We start from the raw sequence: 27,053 nt of genomic DNA on the forward strand, positions 1-27,053 counted from the left end.
GCTTCTAGTACTAGCAAAAGAAGAGAGTATATATCTACTAATGTCTATATTTTAATACTATTATTCTTCTTAGGTAGCTCTATTTTAGCTATTTATATATAGAGTATAAGACTTTTAAGGCTATAGTAGTTATATAGCAATAGCTATATAGTAATAGAGATAGTAATAGTAATTATAACTATAACTACAAAGATAAGAATAAAGATAACTACGCTAAACTATTAGTATATAAAAGAAAGTATAGGTAATCTATAGTTCTTATCTTTATTATATATAGTAAGTAATAAGATTATAGAGAATAAGGCGCTTATTAGAGCTTATTACCTTTAAGAATCTAGTAATAATAGCATATAAAGCTAAGCGCTTAGGTAATAAGATAGTAACTTTAGAGATATTCTTACTAGTCTTACTTTACTATAGCGCGTTTACGCGTATTATAGGCTACTTAACTAGCCTTAGCCTTACGTATAGCGCAGAAAATCTAGTAGTATACACTATTATAATTATAGTCTAGAAAGCTACTAAATAAAGCTGCTAGCTAGTAGGCGTAATAGCGATATTAGGTTTAGTAGGTATAAGTAAAAATATGTGCGTAATAGCGTAAGATAATCTAGAGAGATAGAAGGCACTTAAACGTAAGCTAGCTAATTAAAAGAAAGCTAGAAACGTATAGACTAATATAATATATCTAATAATTCTCTTTTCTCTGCGCGAAACTCTATCTTCTTACCTACACTTTACTCTAGAGCTTAGCTTTTAGTATTATACTATCTACTAAAGTCTATATTTATCTACGTAGACTAATTTACTACTTTATAGTTTAGACTTCTACTAAACTTAGCCTATCTACTACCTAAGCACGTAAGTTTGCATAATAATACTACTAAAACGTAATATAGAAAGAAAGAAGGCTAAAGATATAGAAAAACAAATACATAGAGTACTTATATTTATTACTAAGTCTAACGTATTTAATATACTGCGTTATACCTATTTAGATCTATCTACGCTCTTAGTAATTTAAGGTAAGTTAGCTTCTCTATACTCTATAGTTAGTTAATTTAATAGTTAACACTTAGGTAATAAAAGTGCACTAGCTAATAGTGCTCTTCTTCTTTATTCTAAAGAGATAAAGAGCCTCTTTCTTACTAAAAATCTAACTACTAAACTTATAACCGCTATAGACTATATTTACTAAAAAGACGTATAGTTACTACTATTTAATATTAAAAGCTGTTTGCAAGAGAAATATATAAAGTTTAGATAATTATATGTTCTCTTTATAGTCTAAGTATTACTAGAAAACCTAATAAGTATCTATATTATTCTCTAGCAGTTTTAGTAGATAGCTTTAGATATTAGCTATCTTAGCTTATATTACGTTTAGACTAAGAATATCTCTTATACACTTACTTTATTAGTAGAAGCTGCGTAGAAGAAGACTATTTAGTATTAAAATCTATCTAATAATATAACATTCTATAGATAGTATATTCTAAAGCCTAATAATAATCTAGATACACTACGTTATAGTTATATCTAATAGAACACTATGCTTAAAAGTGTTACTACGTTTTGCAACTATCTTACTAGTTTCTCTAGTCTATAACTTCTTTGTAACTCTATAAGCCTATTTATTATAGATATAGTTCTAGTTAAAAATAGCTATAAATAGTATTTTATTAAGTATAAAGCTATTTTATTAGAAAAATAGTTAGTTAACTAGTTTTAAGATTTACTAAACTAGCATTTTCTTACACTATACTTAGTTAGAGATAAAGTATTATTTCTATTCTCTTAATCTAGTAATAAGAATAAGTATATCTAGTATATATAAGAACTATATAAAGAAGAAAAAATTACACTAGAGATATACGCTGCGTATCTAATAGACGTATATATTTATATAAATAATTAGAATAGCCTTTTAAACTATATAATAGCGTATAGCGCTAGCGTATAAAAGATACTTAAAATATAGTAGGCTAATACCTTAAGCGCTAATAAATATAAAGTAAAGAAGGTTTAGTATAATTAATAAACAAAAGCACTATAGATTATTTATATAGTTAATTTTATTAGTATCTAAACGCATAGTCTTACGCGTACCTAGAGAATAGATTTATTATAATATCTATTAGTTACTTATAGAGTACTGTAGTTGTCTTTATAGTTACTTATAATTAGTTCTAACTTAAGCGTACTATCTTTATAGAAACTAGATAATTTTTATATTCTTAGCCTAGCTCTTACGCTTATTATATTAATTTATATATTAAATTATAGTTATTAGTAATAAGCTATATTCTATAAGACATCTACTTCTTATACCTTTTTATTACTATCTAGTTTTCTATATCTATCTATTAAGCCTATATTATAATCTTTATTATTATTAGAAAAGGTAACGTATAGATTATAGACACAAATGCTCTGCATATATATATACCTCTTTTAGTAGAATCTTGTATTATATATAGCTCTAGCGTAGAAAATCTTAATAATAGTAAGATTTAGATATATAAAAAGATAGGTAGATCTAGAAATCTTTTACTAGCCTAAGAAGAGACCTATACTTTACCTATTAGGTCTTTCTCTTTACGTAGTAGTAATATATAGCTATATTTATAGAACTTCTTAATATTTATAAACTATAACACTAAACTTCGCTAGCTACTATAGAGCTAGTAGTAGTATAGTCTCTCTAGAAGAATACTATTTCTAAAGCGCTTTCTAGTTTATAATTACTATTTTAATAATCTAGAAGAATATAACGTAGTAAAGTCTTATAGACTATATATATTAAATAAGGTAGCGTATATCTAGAAGAAATGCTTATTTTATAAATAACCTAATTAGTGTAATTAATAAGATAAATGTAATAAAGCTTACGTCTCTAATAGATATAACGCACTATAGCTTTCTAATATAGAGTAGAATGTATATAGTATAGATATAGTAGTAGTAGTACAGCTATTATAAGACTAAGTTATAGTATATAACTACTACGTAGAAATCTACTATACGCCTATACTATGCATTCTAATTAAGAGGTAATACTTAGTTTATAAACGTTTAGCTTGTAAGTTCTATATATATATAAAATATAGTAAGTTTAAAATATATAAACTACTTAAGTACTACTACTTATATTATAAGTAGTATAAAAGCTTATAGCTTATAAGTTAAGAGCACTAGAAGTAAAGAGTAATAGATTACTAACTTCTATATTCTACTTTTATATCTAAAGATGTAGCGCAGGTTTCTAAAGCTAGAGGTATTACTACTTATTCTATACTTATAGTAATACACTACTTAGATACTAATTATAAAGAGGTAATAGATAAAAGTATACTTATCTAGGTAGTTTTAAAGCTCTATAATTTATAAAAGACTCTATTATTTAGCTTATACGTAAAATTCTCTTTATAAGCAATAGAGCTGCTTAGCTACAACTTCTATTATATTTAGTTATATAGTACTATCTTTAAGATAAGAATCTATACTTCTAAGATTATAAATATAGAGTTTATGTACACTATACGCACGTAATGCAAAGAAACAGTCTAAATAGGCTTAGTAGGTTTAAAGTAGAGTATAGTGTAGACTCTAAGATAATCTTTTTAATTCTTTAACTTTTACTACTCTACTTTTTAAATTACTTAGGCTTCTTATAGTAGCTTCTATACGTAGGTTTAATCTAGATAACGTAAAAAGATTTTAAATAATTAGTATAATAGATAATAAGAGATTATAGCTTTAGAAACTATAGCTAGTTCTAGAAAAGTATACTACGTAAGATACTATTATTTTAAAGTAGGTACGCTATAACTACTAGATAGTAGCTACGTTTTACTAAGAAGATATAGATAAAGTTAGTAGTCTTTGTTTTAGACCTAAAATATGTACTTAATAAAGAGCTTACTATAAAGAATAACTCTAGTAAACTTGCACTATAGATTCTCTATATACAAGACTACTTTTAGAGAAAGAAAGAGTAGGCGCTATATACAGAATAAGTTAAATAAGTATATTTCTTCTAAACTTATAATAGTGTAGCGCTATTAGTCTATAATTACAGACTAGATATAATTAAGTAGTTTAGAAAGAGCTAGCTCTAGGTTATATAAATTCTGCAATTAAACAAATTAAAAGATATATTATTAGTACTCTCTAAGAAGCTCTATAAGTATGCCTTAAAAGTTTCTAAACGTATTCTAAACACTAGAGAGCCTAGTAGTAAGGCTTAAATACTATACGTATAGTCTAGTGCTAATAGTAATTAGATCTTATACTAGCTATACCTTCTTAATAGCTAATTAATAAGTTCCCTCTTATATCTTATACAATCTAGTATTAGCTACTAAATCTAATTATCTCTATACTTAAAGAAAAGATAAATAGAGAAGGCTTAGAGAATAGTATAAAAGAGATTTACAATACACTAAAATTATTTTATAATATACTTATTAAGAAGAGATAAAACTATATATAGAAGAGCGTATAAGAACTATATAATAGCTAGTATTTGTAATATATATTGCTAGAAAAGCTAATATATATATATAAATATTAGCGCTAGTTACTATTACGCTTAGCTATAACTCTAGGTTAAGGTATTCTAGCTCTATTGTTCTTAGGTAGCTTACTTAGATATTAACTATAAGTAAAGTAGAATATATTTAAGGCTATAGTAAGATAAAGAATTAGCTTTTTAAGACTCTTAGCCTATAATATAGCCTATATACCTAGATTTAATATTAGTCTAGACTAGCATAAATAGAGTAGTTGTAAGAGTAGTACTCTTACCTCTACCTCTAGATTAATTATTTTCGCCTTACAGACCTATTATTCTATTTACTAGTTCTTATACGCTTAGAACTTAGTGTAGATAGCGTACCTATCTTGCGCTTAGAAGAAGGCTACTAGACTTAAGTAAAGTTTTTTAGTTTAGCTTTATTCTTACTTCTATTTCTAGACAAGTTCTACTTTATAATTTACTTTCTTACTTTTGTTACTAGCTTCTTTATTACTTCTAGTTTCTCTTTTTCTTTCTTTCTTATTAACTCTAATTAAGAGGTAATATAATTATTATAGTAATTATTTACAATCTTACTCTAAGTCTTATACACCTTTTCTAATATTTAGTAGTAAAGATTTACTTATAAAAGACTAAGAATGCTATAAGTAGATGTATAGAATCTATCTAGTTTAGTCTCTTAGAATTTGTTCTCTTAGTGTAGTTTAAGTTTTTTAGTACTATCTACTAGCTAATATAGATAGGCTATAGTAGGTAAGAACTTATACTACTTTAGAATTTACTACTTAGCTCTAGACTTATATCTATAAAGGTTAAGCGCAATTACTAGCAAACTTATATAATTAGTAGAGATAAGAGATACGTTTATCTACACTTACTTAATAGTAGAAACCTAGCTACGTAGTCTATATATAATAGCGCGCGTTGCGAATATACTTTAGTTCTACACTTTTCTTAATATTACACTTACTAGTAAGGCGCATAAGAAGACTAATTTACTAAGATAGATTAACTCTACTATACAATTATTATACTTATATTTCTTATCTAGTCTATTACCTAGAATCTACGTAATCTAGTAGAGTAGTTTCTTATTATAAATAACTTAGTTAATAAAGACTACTAGAATCTATATAACTTAGATAACGTGCTTATAAATAAGTTGTATACTATATTTTACGTCTTTATTTTCTTAATATACTACGTAGTAGACTATGCTAGCCTAGTTCTTAAAAGCTTATTACTATATTTTAGAGTTAGTTACATTCTTATCTATACTATCTAGTAGACACCTAGCTTCTTCTTTAGAGAGATTCTATAGAGCCTTAAATAACTCTCTAGATCTAGTAGTCTTACTAGTAAGAACTTTCTTAATATCTCTTATTATAAGCTCTAGTTTCTAGAAAGTCTTAAGAAGTTTATTAAACAGCGTTATTAATATAAAAAGATAAATCTTAAAGCCTATTCTACTAAGTAGCGTTTACTAATAATATTAGAGATAACTCTTTATATTAAATTTATAATTATATATCTTCTTCTACTAAAAGTATATATTATATAAAATTATAGTAGAGTTAGATTTAAGTTCTAATATACAACGTCTTAGATATTAATACTTTATTTATACTTAATAGTTTTAGGCTAGCTCTAAATCTAGATATTAACTTAAAAAGTCTTCTAGAAAAGCTGCGTTAATAGTACAACCTACATAGGCTTATATAGTAACATTCTATTCTATAGTCTAGGTAGAATAGAGTAGTCTTTCTCTTATAAGATAGCTAAAAGTTAAGTTAAGTAGAGTAGTAAGAGTAAGGCTAGCGTTAGAAGTAGTAACTAGGCTTAGCGCTGCCTTAGGTTAAATAGTAGATATATAGTAATATATAGAAAGTAGCAAGTAATCTCTAGGTTAAGTTAAGTAGTATAATAGGTAAGAGTAGGTAGTAGTAGAGAGCGTAGTAAGTAGATTAGATAATATAGATAAAGAGCGTAAAACCTAGCTTAAAAGAGAAGTAACTAAGTTTAAGAGCTTTCTACCTAGTTACTAGTATACACTACCTAACGCTTATTTTATTTACTATCTAGGTAATAAGCCTTAATTCTCTCTAAACTAATAGCTCTACTCTTAGAAAGTCTAGAAAAGAGATAATTATTGCGTAGACCTATAAAGTTATATTACTACTATTACTACTACTTCTATTCTTATATATTAAGTATACTACTTTCTATATCTTTATAATCTAGAACGTTTAGCTTAGCAAAGGCTTATTAAACTTTAATAGTAGTATAGTAATTAGCAAGACTTTAGTGTAGCTATCTTATAGTAATATAAAACTACTCTAGTAACTACTAAGAATCTAGAGAGTGTAAGAAGCTATTTATATTAGAATAGGCATAAAGTAGTTTCTATATATTAGCCTATTAGGTGTAACTACTAGAATGTTTAAATATAAGTAGCCTTATTATATATAGTATATAATCTATAATAGCGTTTAGGTAGTAAATCTACTAGGTAAGAAGAGAACTATAAGCTATATATTTATTTTATTTATGCTTAGCGAGGTTTATCTAGTAGCAATTATAATTAACTAATAATATACTAATATTCTTAGAAGAGATTATAATAATAGAGCTATAAATATTATAGCCTTCTAGGCTAAATATATTAAAAAATAGTAGGTAACTAGCGTTGTAGGTATTAAGACGCTTAAATTTAGATAGTATAAGAATTAGACTATAAGAAGAACTAGCTCTATACTTAGTATAAACAAGAGTAGGCACTACTAGAGTAGACATTAGTAGATAACTAATAGTACAAGAAGGTTAGTTTAATAGAAGAAAAACCTTCTTCTCTTACTTACTCTACTAATAGCAATAATAGCTAAAGTCTACTATTAGGTACTTTTAAGCTAAGATAAAGAGCAGTCTAGACCTATATAGAGTATATTATATTATAATATTATAAAAGTACTTCTCTATAAAGTAGCTTAACTCTTAAGGCAGTCTCTTAGACACTATTAGTTATACTATAGTATTAACTTATAATTATATTCGCAAAGAGCGTTATAGTTAACTAGCCTAATAGAGATATAGAGTGTCTTAAACTATATAATATACGTACTTAACCTAGTTGCTATCTATATCTATTGCGTAGTAATAGTAATAATATAAGAGTATATAGTCTAGCGTAGCGTATATATCTATAGATATATAAAATATATCTAGTAGTTACTTTTCTAGAATAAAATAGAACTTCTTAACTATAGCGCTAGTGTAGTGTTACTTATATTAAAGCTTATACTAGAGAAAGTTAAATCTTAACGTATAAAGGTTAGAAAGTAGAAACTACGTAATTCTTTAATATAGATAAGAAGCGCTTACTATTTCTTAGTAGTAAAGTACTATCTTATAGTTCTACTAGCGATAGGCTAACTAATAGTAATCTTCTTATTACTATAAGCTTACTTAAAAGAATTAATTTTATATTATATAAAGACTTAGCGCTGTATTAATAGCTAATAGCTTCTATATTATAGCAGCTCTCTTAGTAGATCTATAGAAATAAGTAACTTAAAGTCTACTAGGTAGAGCTATATATTAATAAAGTTAAAGTCTATAGAAGTAATCTCTATAGCTTTAGCTATTTGCACACCTCTCTATATATCTACTACACTAATATAATCTAAGCTATGTTAAGTCTTTTTATCTAGTATAAGATGTTTATTTATATTTACTAAGGTTAGATACTAATTCTTAAACTTAACGCTAGTATAAAGGTTTATATAGATACTAGTTACGCTCTAGACGTAGTTATAGATCTAAGATATTACTTATAATAGTAGATAAATAGGTATTTAATATAGTGTATTGTATAGACTAAGATATTTATAGGCTATTAGGTAAATAAGAGCTTTATAAGTAAAGTTAACTACTATATTTCTCTTCTTAGCTTTAGTTTTCTAAGATAACGTTTACGCGTAATAATTTAGATATAGCTTAATAAAACTAGAATCTATAGCATATATACTAATATAAAACTAAGCTAGCTACTACTATTACGTAGTAGTAATATAGACCTAGTGTTCTATAGTACTAGAAAAGGTTCTCTTACTATTAAAAAGTAGTAACAACAATTTAGTAAGCCTAGAGGTAGTATCTAAGTTATTATAGCTTTTATTATACGCTTTATTAAGCTTCTAGAATTACTTACTATAAGTACTATAAAGAGGTACTAACTTTGTTAAGTAGTTTACTGCGCTATTAACAGCGCTAAACTTAAATAAGTAGTAGATATATAGATAAGTAAAAAGAATTTAAAAGATTTTTACCTTATAACGCGCTTTTTAATTTAGAATAATTAAGAGATAAAGTTTATTAAGAGTAGAGTAAGATACTATACTAGACTACTAGCGTAGTAGAGGCTATATTAGAAGGTGCGTATAGCACTTACAATAGAGTAGTATATAGAGAATAGTTTTATTTACTTATAATTTACAAAGTGTAGACTTAACTATACGTTGCGCTAGTTCTAATTATATAGTATAGAATTAGTAAGATTAGTATTATAAGTATATTAAGAATATATCTATATCTACTTAGTGTAACGCTTAATATTGTAGAAAAGAGACCTAGACTACTTACGTATTATAGTTATACTAGAAGAGAAGTAGCTAATTAATTATATATAGTAGATAAGATAAGAATTAAATTTATTATAGGCTACTAGTTAATTAAAAATAAAAAGAAAGTAGAAGTAGTTATTAAGTCTATATTAGATGTATGTAACTAGATAGACTTTAGAAAGCGCTTTATTAAGAAGAAGTATTAGTACGTTATTATAAAAACTAGTAAAGACCTATATACTATATAATAAAGCGTTCTAAATGCGTAGCGTCTAATACGCGTAGTTAAAAATAAAAGTAAAATAAAGCGCGCTAATATTACTATAGTTAGCCTCTAGAGGTAATTTATAGTAACTAAGTTAGAAAGAGCTAACTATAAAGTAGCGCCTACCTATAAGAGTAGAGAATAACACCTTAATAACTTATTTATACTTTAGTGTTATTAGGTTAGAAAGTAGAAGAATATTCTACGTTTAGTTAATAAGCTACTAGTTTTAACTATAGTTAACACTTTTACGTATATATTTAGAGAGTAGTATAAGAACACTAATAAGGTTAGTATTTATAGAGCTAAAATCTATTAGACCTTATTAATAAAAAAATTAATAATATACTACTTTTATAAGAAGTAGAATTACTTTATATAAATATATCTATTATCTTTATAGCACGCTGTCTTACATTATATAACTATAACGTTTAGTAAGTATTAGATTATCTAAAGAAGTCTTAAACTAAAGTCTTAGACTTTATATTTAATATCTTTATTAGATACTTTACCTGTGCCTACGTTATTAGCTTTTTTAGTTCTTTATTCTTTTTAATAACTATTAGGTAGTAAAAGCTATACTAGCTAATTAATATAGTTTATACGTATACTAAAGAATAGAACTAGGTATAATAGTGCTAGATAAGATAGTAAAAGAAAGAGGTTATAAGTAAGAAAGCTACTAGGCTTACACGTCTAGCGTATAGCGTAATATAGATACTCTAGATTTATAAATTAGAAAGGCGTAAAGCGTTTCTATTTACTATAGGTAGAGTTATCTTTCTATAGATCTAGAAAGGTATTAAGCTACTAACTATAATCTAAGCTAGATAGATTCTATTTACCTAAAGGCTATATTTCTATAATACTCTTAAGCTCTTTAGCTATTAAGAGGTATATATACGTGCTAGTATAGAGAAGAACGTAGAAGGTATACTTTATAGAGTATAGTTAATAGGTCTTGTATAAGGCTACCTAAAAATAGCTAATTAGAGTATTATTAGTAAGTAGATTTATAAAGTAGTTATAGGCTAGGTACTAGGTACGTTATAAGCTACGCTTAAAGTTTATATAGCTTTACTTACTCTAAGTAAAGTTTATAAAAATAAGAGTAGAATATTTAGATTTATTAGTTTTAGAAAAGGCTTACTATTATTCTAGATATAATACTTACTTAAGTCTAGAGTTGCTATAACGCTCTGTAACCTTGCTAGCTATATCGCAATTTAGAAGATACTAGAAGAAACCTCTACACTACTAGCCTGTAGAAAGTATTTTATTCTTCTAGTTCTTATAATTCTTAATAGTATTTAGATTCTAGGTAGTAAATTTATTAAATGCTAGTGCTAGAATCTTATTAAGTAGTAGTACTCTTAGCTTTATTGCGTTAGGTGTTTTGTTATAGATAGTAGTGCTAATAAATATAGGTAATAGAAGAAACTATATAAAATAGCGCCTTATACTACTAGGCAGCTTATAGAGTAGTTTTAACTAGAATAACGTAGATTACTTCTAAGTAGAAGATAAGGCGCTTATTACTTAAGCTATAGCGCTAGTTACTTTACAAAACGTAGTATAGGTAGATAAGTTAGCGTCTAGACTCTAACTTAGATTATAAGTTATATATTACGTATACGTATACGTATACAATTCTATATAGAGCTTGCTACTCTTATACTATAAGTTCTAATATAGCTGCGTACTAAATTATTTATTCTACGTTTAACACTACGCAATATAGCGTACTACTATCTAACTATTACTACTTGTCTTAGCAAAGTAGCTTATCTAGACTACTCTAATTATAGTGTATAGCTTTAGTATATCTATAAAGTATACTAGATAATACTTAATATAGAGCCTCTTACTACGCAACTCTACGTAGATAATTTTATAGCTTTTCTAAGTTAGTAGAATAATCTTAAACTTACTTAACTTATTATATACAAGCTCTACCTAAAAGCGCTAATACCTAGTAACTATCTTAAAGGCCTTATTTAAGCACGTTTTTAACTACTAATCTATTTTAATTTAAAGATAATAAATAAAGCGCTAGTAGAGAGTAAAATGTATTATAAGAAAGAGTTAGAGAAGTTATAGAACACTAATATATATTAAGCAGGTCTACTTCTATTAGATTGCAGTACGCTAGATAAGAAGAAGAAGAAAAAGGTATAAGTATAGCTAAATACTACCTCTTTTAAAGACTAGTGCTATAAGAAGCATTACCTACGTATAGACACTTATTATAATACTAATACGCCTCTAGAATTATAAAGCGCTATTTATTATTAGCTAAATAGCACTAAGCCTTCTACTATAACTACTTACAATAACCTCTATTAGTTACTTCTACTATAACTATCGCGCAGCCTTTCTATAGTAAACTATATCTAACTATATACTACTATTTTATAATATAGAGATAATTAGCGTATAAATAATATAGAAGGTTATAGTAAATAAAAGAGAGAGTGCTAGAGAGGCTAAATTTGCTAGCTATATACTATAGTTCTACTATTCTTATAGGTAATCTATATAATATATAGCTCTCTAGTAAATACGCTTATTATATAGTAAATATAATATAAAATACCTTTTATATTTACTATTATATAAGGTTCTATTATTATTCTTCTACCTTAGTGTATAGAGAAGGTATGTAGTAGAGCCTTAATTCTAGCCTATTATACGTTTAATTTGTTAAGCTACTAACTACTAAGTACTTCTATAATTGCTTTTAGTGTGTTAATAGCAACTTATTTCTAGCTAGCCTACTACTAGAGAAACTTCTAGCCTTTCTTACTCTAATAAAGACTTCTACTACTAGTAATAGTCTTAGCGCTACACTATATATAGAGTAAAAGGCTTCTTATATTATATTCTTTGTGTATATTAATAGTCTTATTAATAGTATATTCTAGGTCTAAGATTTTAATATTATAATAGGTGTTTTACTATTAAGGTATATTGCTAGTTAGAAGATAGTAAAGGCTACTCTAGATATCTACTATTCTAACACTATTAGAACAACGTCTTATTACTAGTAATATCTATATTATAAGTAAGATATAGCTTAGTCTATACAAAGACATTACTATAAATTAAGATATATTAGGTAGTATAGCAGAATAAGCCTGTGCAATATTAAAGTTAAGACTTATTTCTTACTTTTTCTATTATAATTCGAATATCTAAGCTACCTATTCTTATCTAGCTAGCTTCTAATAATTAGCTCTATATCTAGATATTTATTTTAGTTATTATAATCTCTAAACACCTCTACGCGCTATTTAAGAGAACTTAGACTACCTTTCTATATAATATTACACAAACAAGCTATAAAGTCTATTACTATTCTTATTAGTCTCTATTATGTCTTTAAGATTCTGTATATAGTTAACTAGTTTAGTAACTATAGTTATGCCTTTAAGATTCTATGCATAGTTAGCTAGTTTACTATACATTCTCTATTACTAACTTTGTATACCTATCTACTTAGCTAGACTTTTATACTAGATTACTAGTTATTACTTCTAGAACGCTATTAGGCTAGACTCTTAGAAACTACTCTATTCTACCTTATAGCTATTAACTTTATACAGCGTAAGGCCTAGTAGTAAAGCTATTTCTATATATTATTAAGCTATGTTGCACTAGCTAGAGTCTTTCTTATTCTTAACTAATTCTATAATAAGTACTCTATCTAGTAATAGTATCTATTTCTAACTAGAGAGCTAGACTACTATATTAGCTACTATAGTTAGGCTTAGTATACTAAAGCATGCGATTATATTTACTACTAAGAAGTAATATTAAAGAATATCTATAGAAAGGTATATAGAGTGCTCTAGTGTTTAATTAAATAGGTAATATTTACTAGTACGTTAGTTAAAGAGTTTAAGAAGATAGATAATATAGGCTATAGAGAACTACCTATTATTAATTAGTTCTTAAAAGACTTAGGTTAGGTCTTGTTATTTATAGTTAGACACTAGTATAATACTACTCTTATCTCTAGAGTAGATAGCTAATATAAGGTTAATCTCTTAGTAGATAATTTAGTTAAAGGTTATATCTAATAGAGTTCTACTTAGAGCGTAGATAATAGGTGTAGAAGGTAGTAACGCAGGTAAGCTTAACTAGTAGTTATTTTAGTCTAGATTATTAGATAGAGAGGTTATAATAACTATAGTTATAGTAGAATCTTAGTAGAGTGTAGTAAGAGTAAAGACTAGAAGAAAAGAGCGTACTATACTTTTAAGCTAAAGAGATTTCTAGTAAGCTATAAAGTAATTATATTTACTTATAGAGTTACACGCTTTATAATCTTATTTCTATCTAGTATAAGCTATAAAGAAGTTAATCTATATAAGGTTTGTCTTAGAACTAGTAGCTTATTATAGCTTTATAGTCTTCTAACTTATAGTATAAGCTATAAGAAAGTAGAGCTATAGAATTTGCCTTAGTTTAATCTACTTGCGCACATTCTACTAAGAGAAACTACTTTCTTCTCTTTATAGTGCTTCTACTCTAATAGTTATATAGGTTTATATAAGAGCTTAGAGTTACTAAAGTATTTATTAAGTACTATAAGTAAATTTATCTTATAAATGCAAAGTGTAATAAAGCGCGTACGCTAGAGTTAAGCTTTAAGCGCTATTATAATATAGGTAGAAGATATTATAGGCGTAAGTGTAATAAGAATCTTAATAGCTATAAAGGCTACTATAATATAGATCTTTATATCTAGCTATAGCGCTATCTTTTTAAAGATTTACTTATGTATTTTAGAAATAGTAGCTAGTAGTAGCTACTTATATTATCTTAGAGTTATTTAAATAGAGCTACTACTCTATCTTACACTTATACTTGCGCTAATACTAACTATCTACGTATTAAACTTAGAATTGCTCTAAGCTCTCTTGTTATATATATACTATCTAATATATACTTTTACTATACTCTTACGTACTAGTAGAAGAAAGCGTTACGTAATACTATAATATAGGTAGAAATAGTAGATTATTAAAAGAGAAGAAAAGCGTAGATATCTCTTAAGTAAGCTCTTATAAGAGAGAAAGAATACATAGTATTATTATACGCTTTAACGTAGGTACGCGCGTTATACTTATTAGAGTAACTATAGTAGATGTGTAAAATAAAATAAGCTAAATAGTCTTAGTAAATATAATAAGTACCTTATAATATACTTTAGAGTTTTAGAAGTTTAGGCTACGCTGCGCTAGACACTAATCTTATAGACCTAGGCATTTACTATAAGTATAGTAATTATAACTTATATATTATAAATAGAATCTACTAATAAGCTATATAAAAATAGTAAATTAGTAGAGAGAAAGGTCTAAAGCGCCTAAAGCTTGTGTTGTTATTAGACAGAACCTATCTAGTGTCTTACTATACTACTCTCTTATTATAAGATTCTCTAATACCTACTACTCTAGTATAGTGTTACAAATCTTACCTATTCTAAACTAGTGTATTTTCTAGATTTTAATCGCTTTACCTAGTAATGTATTAAGTTTTCTAATTAATATTAAATATTCTTAGTATATTATAATCTTCTTATTATATTACCTTAGTTCTGTACAAGCATCTATAACAACTACTATACTTTTTCTTAGACTCTTTGCTTTAGTATAGTAAGCTAATCTTAAGGCCTATTATAACTTAATATAGTCTTTAGAGGTAGTAAAAGTAGTGCTAGTACTTAATCTTGCTACTTTAAGAAACCTAGTAGTAATACTAATACGCTACTTATTCTTCTGCAAATTTGCTAAAAGAGTGCTAAGTATCTTTAATATATATAGGTAGTAATATAGATTTATAAGCGCTATTAGGTAGAGAATCTTTATATATATATAGATAGTAAGTTAGTGCTTAGCCTCTACTATAGCGGAGATAGAACTATTAGCGCTAGATAGTAAGTTAATAATGCTCTTATTAAGCGTAGTAACGTTAATACAGCCTATTATCTAGCTATAGTATTCTACTCTTCTAACTTTCTAATTAGGTAGAACTTTATATAATCTCTAGAGCTATAATATCTATACTAACTAGATAAGGCCGGCGCATATAATAGCGAAGATTATAACTTTACTCTACGTTCTAGGTAAAGAGAATAAGGCTTTAGTAGGCTCTACTACTTATTAGTACTCTATCTAGGTATTATGTCTTGCGCTAACTAGGCGCTTTAATTAGAAACTCTACTATTAGTAGTGTTAACTAGAAGTTCTTTACTAGTAGACTTAGATTTTATTGCAGTTTATAAGTTCTGTAGTAACTAAGATGCTTTATTTACTCTACTAGCTCTTTATCTACTACTTATAACCTACGTTAGGCTTATAAGAGCTAGCGCTTCTTATAGAAGTTAAGTAGATAAGTTATAGCTAGGCACTTATATAACTATATCTAACTAATATTATATCTTCTATAGTTTTAGAGTAGGTATTATTATATACAAAAGTTGTGTTATATTTATAGAAGAGAGAGGTAGCTTACTTAGAACTATACCTAGGTATAAAGGTAAAGTAGATAATAAAGAAAATTTTACACTTAAACTTACCTTTTCTACCTCTAAAATACCTTTACTTCTCTACTTACCTTTACCTACCTATAACTACCTATTATGTCTTATATATAATAGGCACTAAATACACTACGCTCTAGCTAGAAAGATACTACACTAGCTAGTTGCGCTAAGTAACTTAAAGATATAGCTATAACTCTTAGAGATAAGAAGCTATTACTCTATCTATTCTATAAGATCTTATATAACTTTATATAAAAGTTTCTTAAAGATATAGATAAGTAAAATATTAGCAAAGATTCTAGTTTTAAAGACGTTAATAGTGTCTCTAATAACTCTTTAAAAGTTCTGTAGAGGTAGGTCTAGAGTTAGAAGTACGTATTTACTAAGTTTAATAAGGTCTCTAATACTAGAGTATAGGTAAATATATTGTAGTTAGTGTATTTCTACTTTCTATTACCTGCGTCTAAGCTTTACTAATAGAAATAGATCTTTACTATTATTTTTAGTTTTATAATAGTTATAGGTAACTAAATAAAGTAGCTATATTAGCAATATGTACTTATCTATTTATCTACTTAACAAAGCTCTTAACTAGCTACTCTTAATTTACCTAGTTCTATATTAAAACTATTTATTTATATCTTTGCTAATACTAGTTATAGAATATATAGGTATTATTAATTTTTCTTTGTGTATGTATAAAGCTAAGACATTATTATAGCTTTTGTAACTACGTATAGATAGCTACACAAAGTAATATATTACTATATTATTATCTTAGTTAGATTATAGTTTCTACTTTTATTAATATTTATCTTATAAGTAGTAGTCTAGCACTCTTGCAGCTAACATTTAGGCTTGTATTATAGTAGTATTTACTAATAGCTCTATATCTATTACTTACTTCTATATTCTACTCTATCTACTAGATAATCTTCTTATAAAGACTTCTTTGTATAATAATATGCCTCTTTATATAGCCTTTGTCTTTATTACTCTTATTACTCTTATAGTTATATTAGGTATATTTACCTACTCTATACTATACGTTATTAACTATCTTAATAATATATCTAGTTTATAAACAGATACTATCGTCTTACTTAGAAAGCTCTACTAGATAGACTTCTATACATTAGAGATTAAATATTAGATTAGCTTAGCGTTTAATATTATAAGTATAGTGTATAGTTTCTAAGTTCTTTATATATACTAATTACCTTATACAGACTACCTTTCGCATAATTATTAGAACTATACCTTCTTATATTACTAATAGCCTTACTATTATACTTAATACTATTATAAATACTACTATAAAAGTCTATATAACCTCTGTCTATATTCTTTACGTTATCTATAACATCTTTAGTGTAGCTATTAGCTTCTATTCTACTCTTTATATCTAGTGCTAAGATTCTTAGATTGCTAACGCTATCTTTACTACGTTAGTTCTTGTTATTATTATAATGCTCTTACTTTAGGTTTAGATATTATTCTATATAATTAGGTTTCTAATTACTATAGGTGTGTAGCTTATTATAATAGTTATACGCACAACTCTAAAGTAGATAGTTATCTTAGTAGGTACTGCATACATTACTAGAATAGTACTTTACTACTCTTTGCTTTAATTAGTAGCTCTAAGTTAGTAATAGGTTATACTTAGTTGTAAAGCAGTAATAATAGAGTAATAATAGAGCGATGCGAGATGCAAGATACAAGATGCAATGCAGGTAGTCTGTATTAGAAAAACGCTTAGAGAATTAATTGTTACTTTTAGTTAAGGTATAATGCAGCTAAGGCTGCATTTAACATATAATTTAAATATATTAAGTATATATTGTAAGCAATAGTATATATATATAGAGATAAGTATAAGGTGCAGGGCCCCTGCAGCCTGCTTGCGAATAGGTGCAGGTAGGTTAAATAATGTAGGGCTTAGCGCGCTAAGCCTCCGGCGCCGCATTTAACACGTAAAAACATTCACTTCGCATACCAATCTATGGGTATGCTCTCATAACGATTGTAGTGTGTGAGGAATTTGGCTCAGATAATCAAGATGACAACCTGTGAGTGAGAGGATAATCCCGTGCTGCGTGGACCCATTACGCCACAGCTTTACCTGACATCCGCACTCTCACAGCCATGCATTCTCCGTCTCCATTCCGCCAATCACAACTTACTCAACCCTCGCAAACAACAACATGGGCACCACATGCTAGTCACGCAATCCCAATAGTCTGGAGTGACAGGCTGTCGGAACACGTCTTCAGGATCGAGGCCCCCAAAGCCGGAACCGCAGTCTCGATATCGGTGAGTTACGCGCGAATGCTACGTCGCACAGCAGCCAACCAGCCGACAGCCACACGCAGCAAAGCGCTCAACGCCGATAATTGCACATGCTGCAGGGCGCCGTCGATAACGTCGCCGATCTCGACTGCTTCGAGCTACGAAGGCGAGTATGCTGTTCCGAGCATTGGTTTCGCGCTCATCCTGATCGACGGAGGACTTACTCTGGGGCCAGATTCGCGAGCTGCGGTGGCGTGGAGACATGACTCGAGTTGACACGTGCAACGTTGAGCCTCACTCTTTGATGATCTGCGTTGTGCGCGTGGATGCCGGGATGTGTTAGTGTTGACATCTCGTGGTTTGCGCTGATCTTTTGGTGGTGGCGAGTCGAGAAACGCTTTTCTCAGCTTTCACCGGGTGTTCGCGATTTCAACGCAGCGCAACGCAATCGCGTCGTCATAGAAGGTAACGAGACTTTCTGCTGCGGGTGTAGTGTCTACCGGGATGTCTGCGCGCGCTGACAGTACGCCTTTTGGACTGCTTTTTTTTTCTCCTGCATTCCACATAGACTGGTCGGTCCGGAAGCGGTAATCCATACATGGACGCGGGGAAATTTCGCCGTCTTTTGCCAATGTTCGAGTACGATGCTAGGGCGTACTTACATGATCGTGGACTTCGTAGTGTGTCTCTATCTCGACTAATCGGTGTAGGCCATGTTGGAGCGGGAGTGGTAAAGTGACACGGCGTTTGTGTGATGATATGGCCTGATGACTGCATAGTGTATGTGCAGATATCTAGCTAATGTAGCCAAGACCTTTCCACGATTATGCATGTGCAGAATCTGGTACACGGGCGCGTATGTCGCTAGTATGTGTGAGTCTGGACAGGTCGGATACCTCAGAATAACATGGTCGGTAATAGCGTAGGCCCAAGGCTGCGTTGAATGGGTAGCTTCCTACCACTCTAATCCGCAGCAACTAGAACCAAAACCAGGCACACCGCCTTCAATGAAGTTGAAGTACTGTTTGTCGAAACTGTGAGGTACGCCTTGGACAACTTCTTTGAGCATCACGAATGCATTTCGATATTGCAGTGGTCTTCAAGTGCTGGGTAACTCGGCCCTTATTTCCTTGCGCTTCAAAGACTGTACGTAGAAACTGTGTCGGATTCACACGTAGCAAAGAAAGATAGGTACCCTGATATCCCCGTGCTATGAAGCAGTCAGAGCACAGACGCAAAACCAGTTGGCGGGCACATGCCGCTCACCGAGACACAATGGAGATGGATGGGTTGCCGTTCACCCTGAACGTTTTGGCAAGGCTGAGCTGCTGCCTAATCGTCGCAAGAACGCGGGAAGGATCGGAGTAAGCATAACACCTGATGCTGTTGGTCGGCTGTCCGACAGTGCCGATGGAACTCCTCCTCGTCAAAGAGAATGTTTATAAAACCATGTTCTATCGTGGTAATGATGGTAGTTAGAGTGCGCACGTCCGATCCAATCTGCCCGTAAGATAGAAAACCGCGGCACACCTCTTTGCCGAGTGTACATTACAGTCATCACATCACACACAGCTATGAGCATAGAAGAGCATGGCACTACTACTCACCAAGAAGATACCCGCGAATGTCGATACCCCTTGGAACATGATACCTCAGACACACTGACGCTTCCCGACGGGCGCAAGCTGGGTTACGCACAGTACGGGTCGCCTTCTGGCTATGCCATCTTTTATCACCACGGACTTCCAGGGTCGCGCATCGAAGCGGGTTCGTACCAGGATATCGCTCTTGAGCTAGGCTTACGAATAATCGCGGTCGATAGACCTGGAATCGGTTTGAGCACACCGCATCCCCAACGAACACTGTTGGATTGTCCAAGAGACCTACAATGTCTCGTCGACCATCTGCAACTCGAGAGCTACTCCGTCCTGGGTGCATCTGGAGGAGGCCCCTATACTCTCGCGTGCGCAGCAGCACTTCCAGCTTCGCAGCTCAAATGCGTATCCGTTGTATGTGGGGTCGGGCCAATGGACATTGGCATGAGAGGAGCAGACATCTTGCACCAGCTTGGCATCCCGTACGGGTGGAGGTACGCGCCCGTATTCCTCCTGAAATGGTTCCTAAGCCGCGATGCTTTTGGGCGCATGGATCTGAGCGACGAGGAGCGTTTTCAACGTGTGCTTGACCCCTCAAACCTCGCCTCAATCAAGGACCCAAGGGATCGCGAACTCATAGCGGATGAGGATCTCGTTCGCCTGATGTTACGATCGACTCGTGAGGCGAGGGCGCAAGGGTTCGATAGCATAGCGGTGGACGGGAAGGTGATATGTAGTGACTGGGGTTTCCGGGTCGAGGATATCAGGAAGGATCTGCCGGTGCAGTTATGGTATGGCAAGGACGACTGTTTCGTGCCTGCCAATCATGGAGTGCAGATTGCAGCGAGACTGGGTAGTGATAACGAAAATGTTGTTTTGAGGGTGGAGGACGATACGCATTCGACTATCTCGCAAAGGTGGAAGAGGGCGCAACTTGAAGCTATTGCGGCCGTGATGCAGAGGTGAGGCCCCGGTGGTGCCAAGCCCGTGCTGCCTCGGCTGACCCACTCTAGCCTTGCACCTCCGATTATCACGAATCTTCGCTCAATCACCAACACCGTGTTCTTCATCGCGATTCTTCCACCCCGCCCTTCTTATTGACGTCGCTCGTCCACCCGATTTGTGTCCTTCCATCTCTTGCTTTTGTGTACCTTCACTTTTTCTCTTCTGCGCAGCCTTCTTGTCTTTGGGCTTTATGACCTTGCAGTGCTCGAGCCATGATCTTGCATATTCCCAAAGATCGGTGGCCACTGCCCAAGGCCTTCTCCCGTACACCAATCCGAGTGCGACCACAATACAAACGGGTATGCCGATAGCCCAGAGATGCCAAAACTTTGGCTTCCCAGGGCGAAAGTCGTCCCCCATGCTGAAGATGCCAGCAAGCAGGGTAAGCGGGAAGACAACGGATGCGAACAAGCTAAGACGAAGGCCGAACTCGCCGTCTGAGACGCCTCTGAACGCCGCCCGAAGATTGGCGAGATCGTTCGAGACAGAGTTCAATGCTTCTGCGCGATCGCGCAAAGGCTGCATCCTTGTGTGTATTGTGAGGAAGTCTTTTTGCGCGTCTCGAATCGCGAGAGATGCATTCGCGTCGACACTTTCGCAGCCTAATTGCACACCGAGACGTTCAAGGTTGAGATACATTGCACGCCAGAAGTGGTTCAAGTGTCGACGCATGTAGTTAATGTCCTTGGCGATCTCGTTGATCTTCAGTAGGTCTTCCTTCCATTTCTGTTTACTCAAGTTGTCGTCGATCTGGGCTTGATAGTCATCGGAGAACCATTCACCCCTAGCGATGGTCGTATTCATAAGCTCAAGTTGGTTGACCCAGTGTTGAGCAACATGTTTCAGGAGGTAGTATGCTGCGTTGGACGATTTCTCATTCGTCTCCTGGATCAGCTCGGGAGTAGCTAGCTTGGTCCAGTAGAACACCATTTCATCCATGGCACTGGTAAGGTTCCGCTTCTCCCGGAAAACTGGAAAGTTCACCTCTTTTGTCCCCAAACCGACTTCGGAGAACATCAGTGGGGCCAGTGTGGAACATCCGTTATGGTACGGCCAGCTCTGATGTGAAGTCTCCTGGAGGGCATGGGATGCGCCCCAGTCTTGCGCTCGCCAGAGTGCTGACCTACTGTCAAACGGCTCTCCAGCTTGTAAAATTAGGCAGTCGTCCAAGGTTTTTCGGGTATTGCTGTCGAGTTTGATATCGCCCACCATCTGACAGTCGCTCCCTGCCTTCCCCGCCGTCGATGAATCATCAGCCAATTTTGTCGATGGTTCTTTGCATGTCGCAGCAAACGCAGGGTCAACCAAAAGAACCGCTAGAGCCAGCGCGAGTTAGCTACAATTCAGAAGGCGAGGTCGACACGAAAAGCTTACCATCCCATCCCAAGCCATCCGGTTTCCCGTCCGGCAGAAAGCTCTGCGATGTCCAGAACGACGCGCACCGTCTTACGAAAGCATGCCTTCGGTCAGGCTTGCCTAACGAAGGTATGTCGATATCCTTCCACCTTTCGTACCTCCGGCGATTCACAGCAAACGAGGTCTGTAAGCTCAGAACGTCTATCTTATTGGGATAGAGCAAAGTGCGCAGCTCGTAATAGCGCAAAGTGAATGACTGTCCAGGCACTGACATCGATGGCAATCCTCTATGGGGGATGGACCAGGAGTCAGTAAAGTTCCAGGTATTCATTTGCTCGCTGAAGACCAGAGGGTCGACGCCTAGATGATGGCCCAGTGCATCCACATAGTCCGGTTCCATATCTTCAAGGATGAAGAGCCGCTTGTGTCTCTCCTCGCGACTCTTATTGGCTGGCTTCTCCTTGAGGTACTCTCGGAGCGCAGCAGCGCTTTTAAAGCCACCTTTTTCCACCTCCACGACGCTTTTAGCCTTGAACTCCAAGCAATAGCATCGGCCCGGCGTACGTTGATGCTCTTTCTCGTAGTGTTGCCTGACAGCCTGACGGCCGGCTTCTCCCTCATTTGCTAGCTTTTCCAAGAAGGACTTGAGCGCTGGGAATGCATCCTCGAGCGTGTCGAGACATTGCAGATAAGGCTTTCCTTCGAAGCGGGGAGGAGGACTGGTACGTGGTCCGTTTTGTGCCGATGTGTCAGTCATTATGATAGGATCTTTGGATAAATCCATCTTGATAGCCGGACGATAATACAATGAGAGCTGACAAATACTTGTAGCGGGCCAAAAGAGCAGGCTGAGAAGGAGGACTTGCGCGATCAGCTCCTTTTCTTGACCGGATGCTGACAGGATACAAAGGCGCAGCTCAGCGCTGCGTTCGAACCCCCTCGCGCATGGTGGCTTGCATACCATTTCCTCTGGATTGGATACACGTTCTCAATGATGCGATTACGTCGCTGATCCCAGCAAGATTTCGGTGTTGCGGCTGAGCATGCTGCGCCCACTGTGGCTGCCTCAGCTGATGACCCCGCATAAACCCAGCCGCGCTTCCACATGGTATTGGAAGCAACGATACTCTTCATCGACCTTGACCTTTCCTTCGCAATTCTGGTGCTCGGGCTAAAGTCAAGTCTCAAGCGATTTACCATGGCGACTTCAACTTCATTTTCCCCGTCAAGTACCCTGGCGGATGACCCTGTCTCGCAGCCGCGGAGTATAGCACAGCCTTCTCCCACCGATTTCTTCGAACACGAATCACTCGATCATTCGCAACCTTCCATAAGGCTGCTAAAGATATCACGAAAGCTGTCGGCTGATGGTCTCATCCAATGTTCCATATCGCATACGACCATAGAACATGCGCCCTATCGTTGCTTATCGTACGCTTGGGGCGAACCTGAACCGAAGCAAGTTCTGTTGATGAATGCAAAACGTTTCTGCGTCCAACCGAATCTCTTCGAATTCCTAAAGATTACTAGAGCCGATCCCGAGCTTACGGCTCATACATATTGGATAGACGCCGTTTGTATTGATCAAGAGAACACGGTCGAACGCAATCATCAGGTCATGCAGATGGGGAAGATATACTCTGGGGCCGAAACGGTCATTGCATGGCTCGGAATTGCGTCGAAAGAGACGGTTCTACATTATCATGGAGAACTACAGATGAGGTACGATCATCCTTCTACTTGGAAGTCAAGAAGTCGTGTTGTCAATGCAAAAAGAGCCGTATGCAATGATCTACTCAATAACGACTATTGGACCCGAGCATGGATCACGCAAGAGCTCAAACTTGCGCGCTGCATTGTCGTTGCAATCGGGTCACTAACGATCACAATCTACAAGCTTCGGGAAATGATCAATCGCCTGGAAAGGCGTGGGGATGAAGCATTTGATCAAGTTGTCGCTCTTGTCAGCGGCCACAAGATCGTTGGAACCCCTTTAGCAGGCCTTCTGTTAACGTTTCGCGACAAGAAATGCAGCATTGCCAGAGATAGGATCTTCTCACTACTTGCACTATGCTCTGAGATCAATGCTATCAAGGTCGATTACGGTTGCTCGGGTTTTGAACTGGTGTACTCCATCATGAAGAGCAATAAGCAAACCCTCTGCGCGTGTTCCGCTCTCGTTGTTATGCAAAGTCTTGCGCCTGAAATCGACGACCTTCCGCCCAATAGCAATTGCCGATTCGAGGAGGGACCGTATGTTGAGGTTGAGACAAAAGGGACTGATTGGGTACATCTCGGGGAGAGAGATAAATGCGTTGCTCTTAACTACATTTGTTCTCGGGCTTTCGCGACGAAGGAGACGAGATTACTACCTGATGCGACCTATTGTGGACAGGAGCATGTCAAGGCGCTTGCAACAGCGCCAGCGCCAACCATTGAGTATCCCCCCTATTCAATAGAGCCAAGATACGTGCAACCTCTTGGTAGGAGCGTTGCTGCGATCGGCCTAGGGCGTGCAAGAATCAGGATATCTCTTTGGTCACTCTTTGATATATACGGTAAGAACAACCTACAAGAAACACGAGTCCAGCTTTGTGCGAGGTCATGGACGGGGACTAATGGAGCCATGACTTCAATTCGTGTAGGCTATGGCGACTGGGACATTAACGCTACCGGATCAGCACGGGAAAGAACAGCGTTCTGAAGACGGATCCGCGGGCTAAATAGTATAAATTTAGATACCAAGCTATAGCACCAATGCATACTCTATCGAACACATCTGCTCACTCCAAACTCTTAAGAATAGCAGGCAAAACCTCCACCTCCGTGAAATCCCAAATCGTGCTCGAACTCCCCGAAGCCCAATTCGATCCCGTCCAAAACGTATTCGTCATGCCTTGCAGAGCCACAAAACGCTTGTAAAAGCCATTCTTGATCTCGTCGACCGAGACGCTCAAGGCGAAGGGCGAGTGGTTGTTGCTAGTCTTTATCGTCGTAGATTGGTTGGCAGGTGGCAGATCGAGCGCATCGCGTATCCTCTGGACCGTGGCGAGGATATCGGAGGTGAAGTAATCGTCCGAGGCTTCCATGGGAGTGGAGTATTGCACTGAATAGAGGTTGTCGATTTCGGCGGTGAAGTAGTATGCGCCTGGAAGACCGGGGATGCCGAAGGCGGCTTTTGCGTCGTAGTTGTATAGAGAGACGCCCTGGGGGAAGCCAGTGTTGGCCACGACTGCATTCCAGTAACCGCTGCTGTTGAAGCAAGAGAAAAGGTCTGTTTCCTCCGTGTTCAAATCCAGGAACTGGTCGAGGAGGGCGACCTTAGGAGGAATGGTCATAAGAAGTTTCTTTGCGCGAATGGTCTGGGTGCCCGATGGGGTCTGGGCGACCAGGGTGACGCATGACGGGCTGCGTGTGATGGACTTAATATTGGCGCATTTCAACACAGAACTGTTCCCCGTCTCGAGTTTCTGTTCTGCGGCATCCCAGAGCGCCTGCTGGTTGTGGTTTGCTTGCGAAACTTTGGTCTTGTTCTTACGTGCTGAGACTTGCATGGGATTGAAGAGCTTCATCACGTAGAGGGTAGGCTGGGCTAGGATGTTGCCCATGCCTTGGAACTGCAAGAAGCCATCATATGCCAGCGCACCCAGGTCGTATTTTCGCAGGAAGTCACCCCAAGGCATCAACAGGTCCTCCGGAACGGGGTCAGGGAGGTGGTATCCACGGAAGAAATCGTCTGGGTACTGCGTGAGAAGAGCCTGGTACTTATCCAGAGCTACAGCAGAGGCGTTAGCGTTGACGACGGGCCATGAGGGCCCGACGACCGAATTTCGGAAATCGACTGCTTTGGGCTGGCTACTAGGCTTGAAAGGAGCTAGGGGAATGTTGAGGGAGTCGAACAAGTGTCGAACGGTGGTGGTATTGACGAGAACTTGGGTGCCGTAATCGAAAGTCTCGCCAGTCGCCGTGTCCTTGTAGGTGTTGGTGTGCCCACCCAGCCGGCACTCTTTCTCAACGAGCGCAACCGACTTTCCTGACTGTTGCAACCGGATGGCAGCGTGAGTGCCACTGGAGCCTCCACCGACCACGAGCACGTCGTAATCGTAATCATTGGCGGCAGCCAAAGAAAGGAGACCGGGCGCCACAGTCAATAACCCTAGCCGCTGTAATTGCACCATCGTGACAGAGGGTTTTGAGGAAGAAAATGAGAGGGATGTGGTGCGGGAAAGAGAAAATACGTAACTTTGGTACAAGCGATCCGAGGTCATAGATGAGGCGGACCGAAGACGGGACGACGGCGCTACTCATCTAGTTTCGGCGAATATGTTTGTCGTCTCTACGATGGCCTCGGGGTATACAACAAGAGAGCTAAATTCTAAGTTTGACTAATAGTCTTGTTACTACATCAGCGGCTGCCCTACTCACCGCTTCCTCATTTGTAGCCAACGCCTGCGCGGATGCGAATTCGCCTCGACCTACGGCAGATCCATCACTCTCAAGATGCAACACTCCAGAAGCGGAAACATTTATCTAATGGGCTGGATGCTGAGTTCCACACGCATAGAGCTAGCAAAGGACGAGCGAGTTCTGAGGCGCGTTCGCGCGGGTAGCATGGGACTGGCTTACGCGTTATTAGCCGGTTTCGAGTACGGAATGAAGGAAGCTGCATCAACATAGTTATTGTATTGAGATGAAGTCGCGAGATGTGGCTGCCACAGAGGACATCGGGAGGCTGGAGACTGGAGACTAGGAGACGTGACGCGCTGAGATGCGATGTTGGGAGTGGGTCGAGTAGCGGGCTACTCAACTCGCCTTACCAGCCTCG

General features: G+C 35.1%; 2 protein-coding genes across 2 annotated transcripts; both read right to left on the minus strand.

Moving 5' to 3' along the window:
- Window positions 1-20,911: 20,911 nt before the first annotated feature.
- On the minus strand, window positions 20,912-23,012 carry J4E83_005873 (uncharacterized protein; the record flags this gene model as incomplete). The annotated part of the gene is made up of 2 exons (XM_049332789.1): window positions 20,912-21,995; window positions 22,501-23,012. The coding sequence occupies 2 exons, from the start codon at window positions 23,010-23,012 to the stop codon at window positions 20,912-20,914; spliced, it is 1,596 nt and encodes a 531-aa protein (XP_049188031.1).
- Window positions 23,013-25,011: 1,999 nt separating this feature from the next.
- On the minus strand, window positions 25,012-26,406 carry J4E83_005874 (uncharacterized protein; the record flags this gene model as incomplete). Its single annotated transcript, XM_049332790.1, has 1 exon — window positions 25,012-26,406. One exon carries the CDS (start codon window positions 26,404-26,406, stop codon window positions 25,012-25,014), a length of 1,395 nt encoding a protein of 464 aa, XP_049188032.1.
- Between the last annotated feature and the right edge of the window lie 647 nt (window positions 26,407-27,053).

The sequence above is a fragment of the Alternaria metachromatica genome, assembly GCF_023757995.1.
Source record: "Alternaria metachromatica strain BMP 0045 chromosome Unknown scaffold_12, whole genome shotgun sequence".
NCBI lineage: Eukaryota > Fungi > Ascomycota > Dothideomycetes > Pleosporales > Pleosporaceae > Alternaria > Alternaria metachromatica.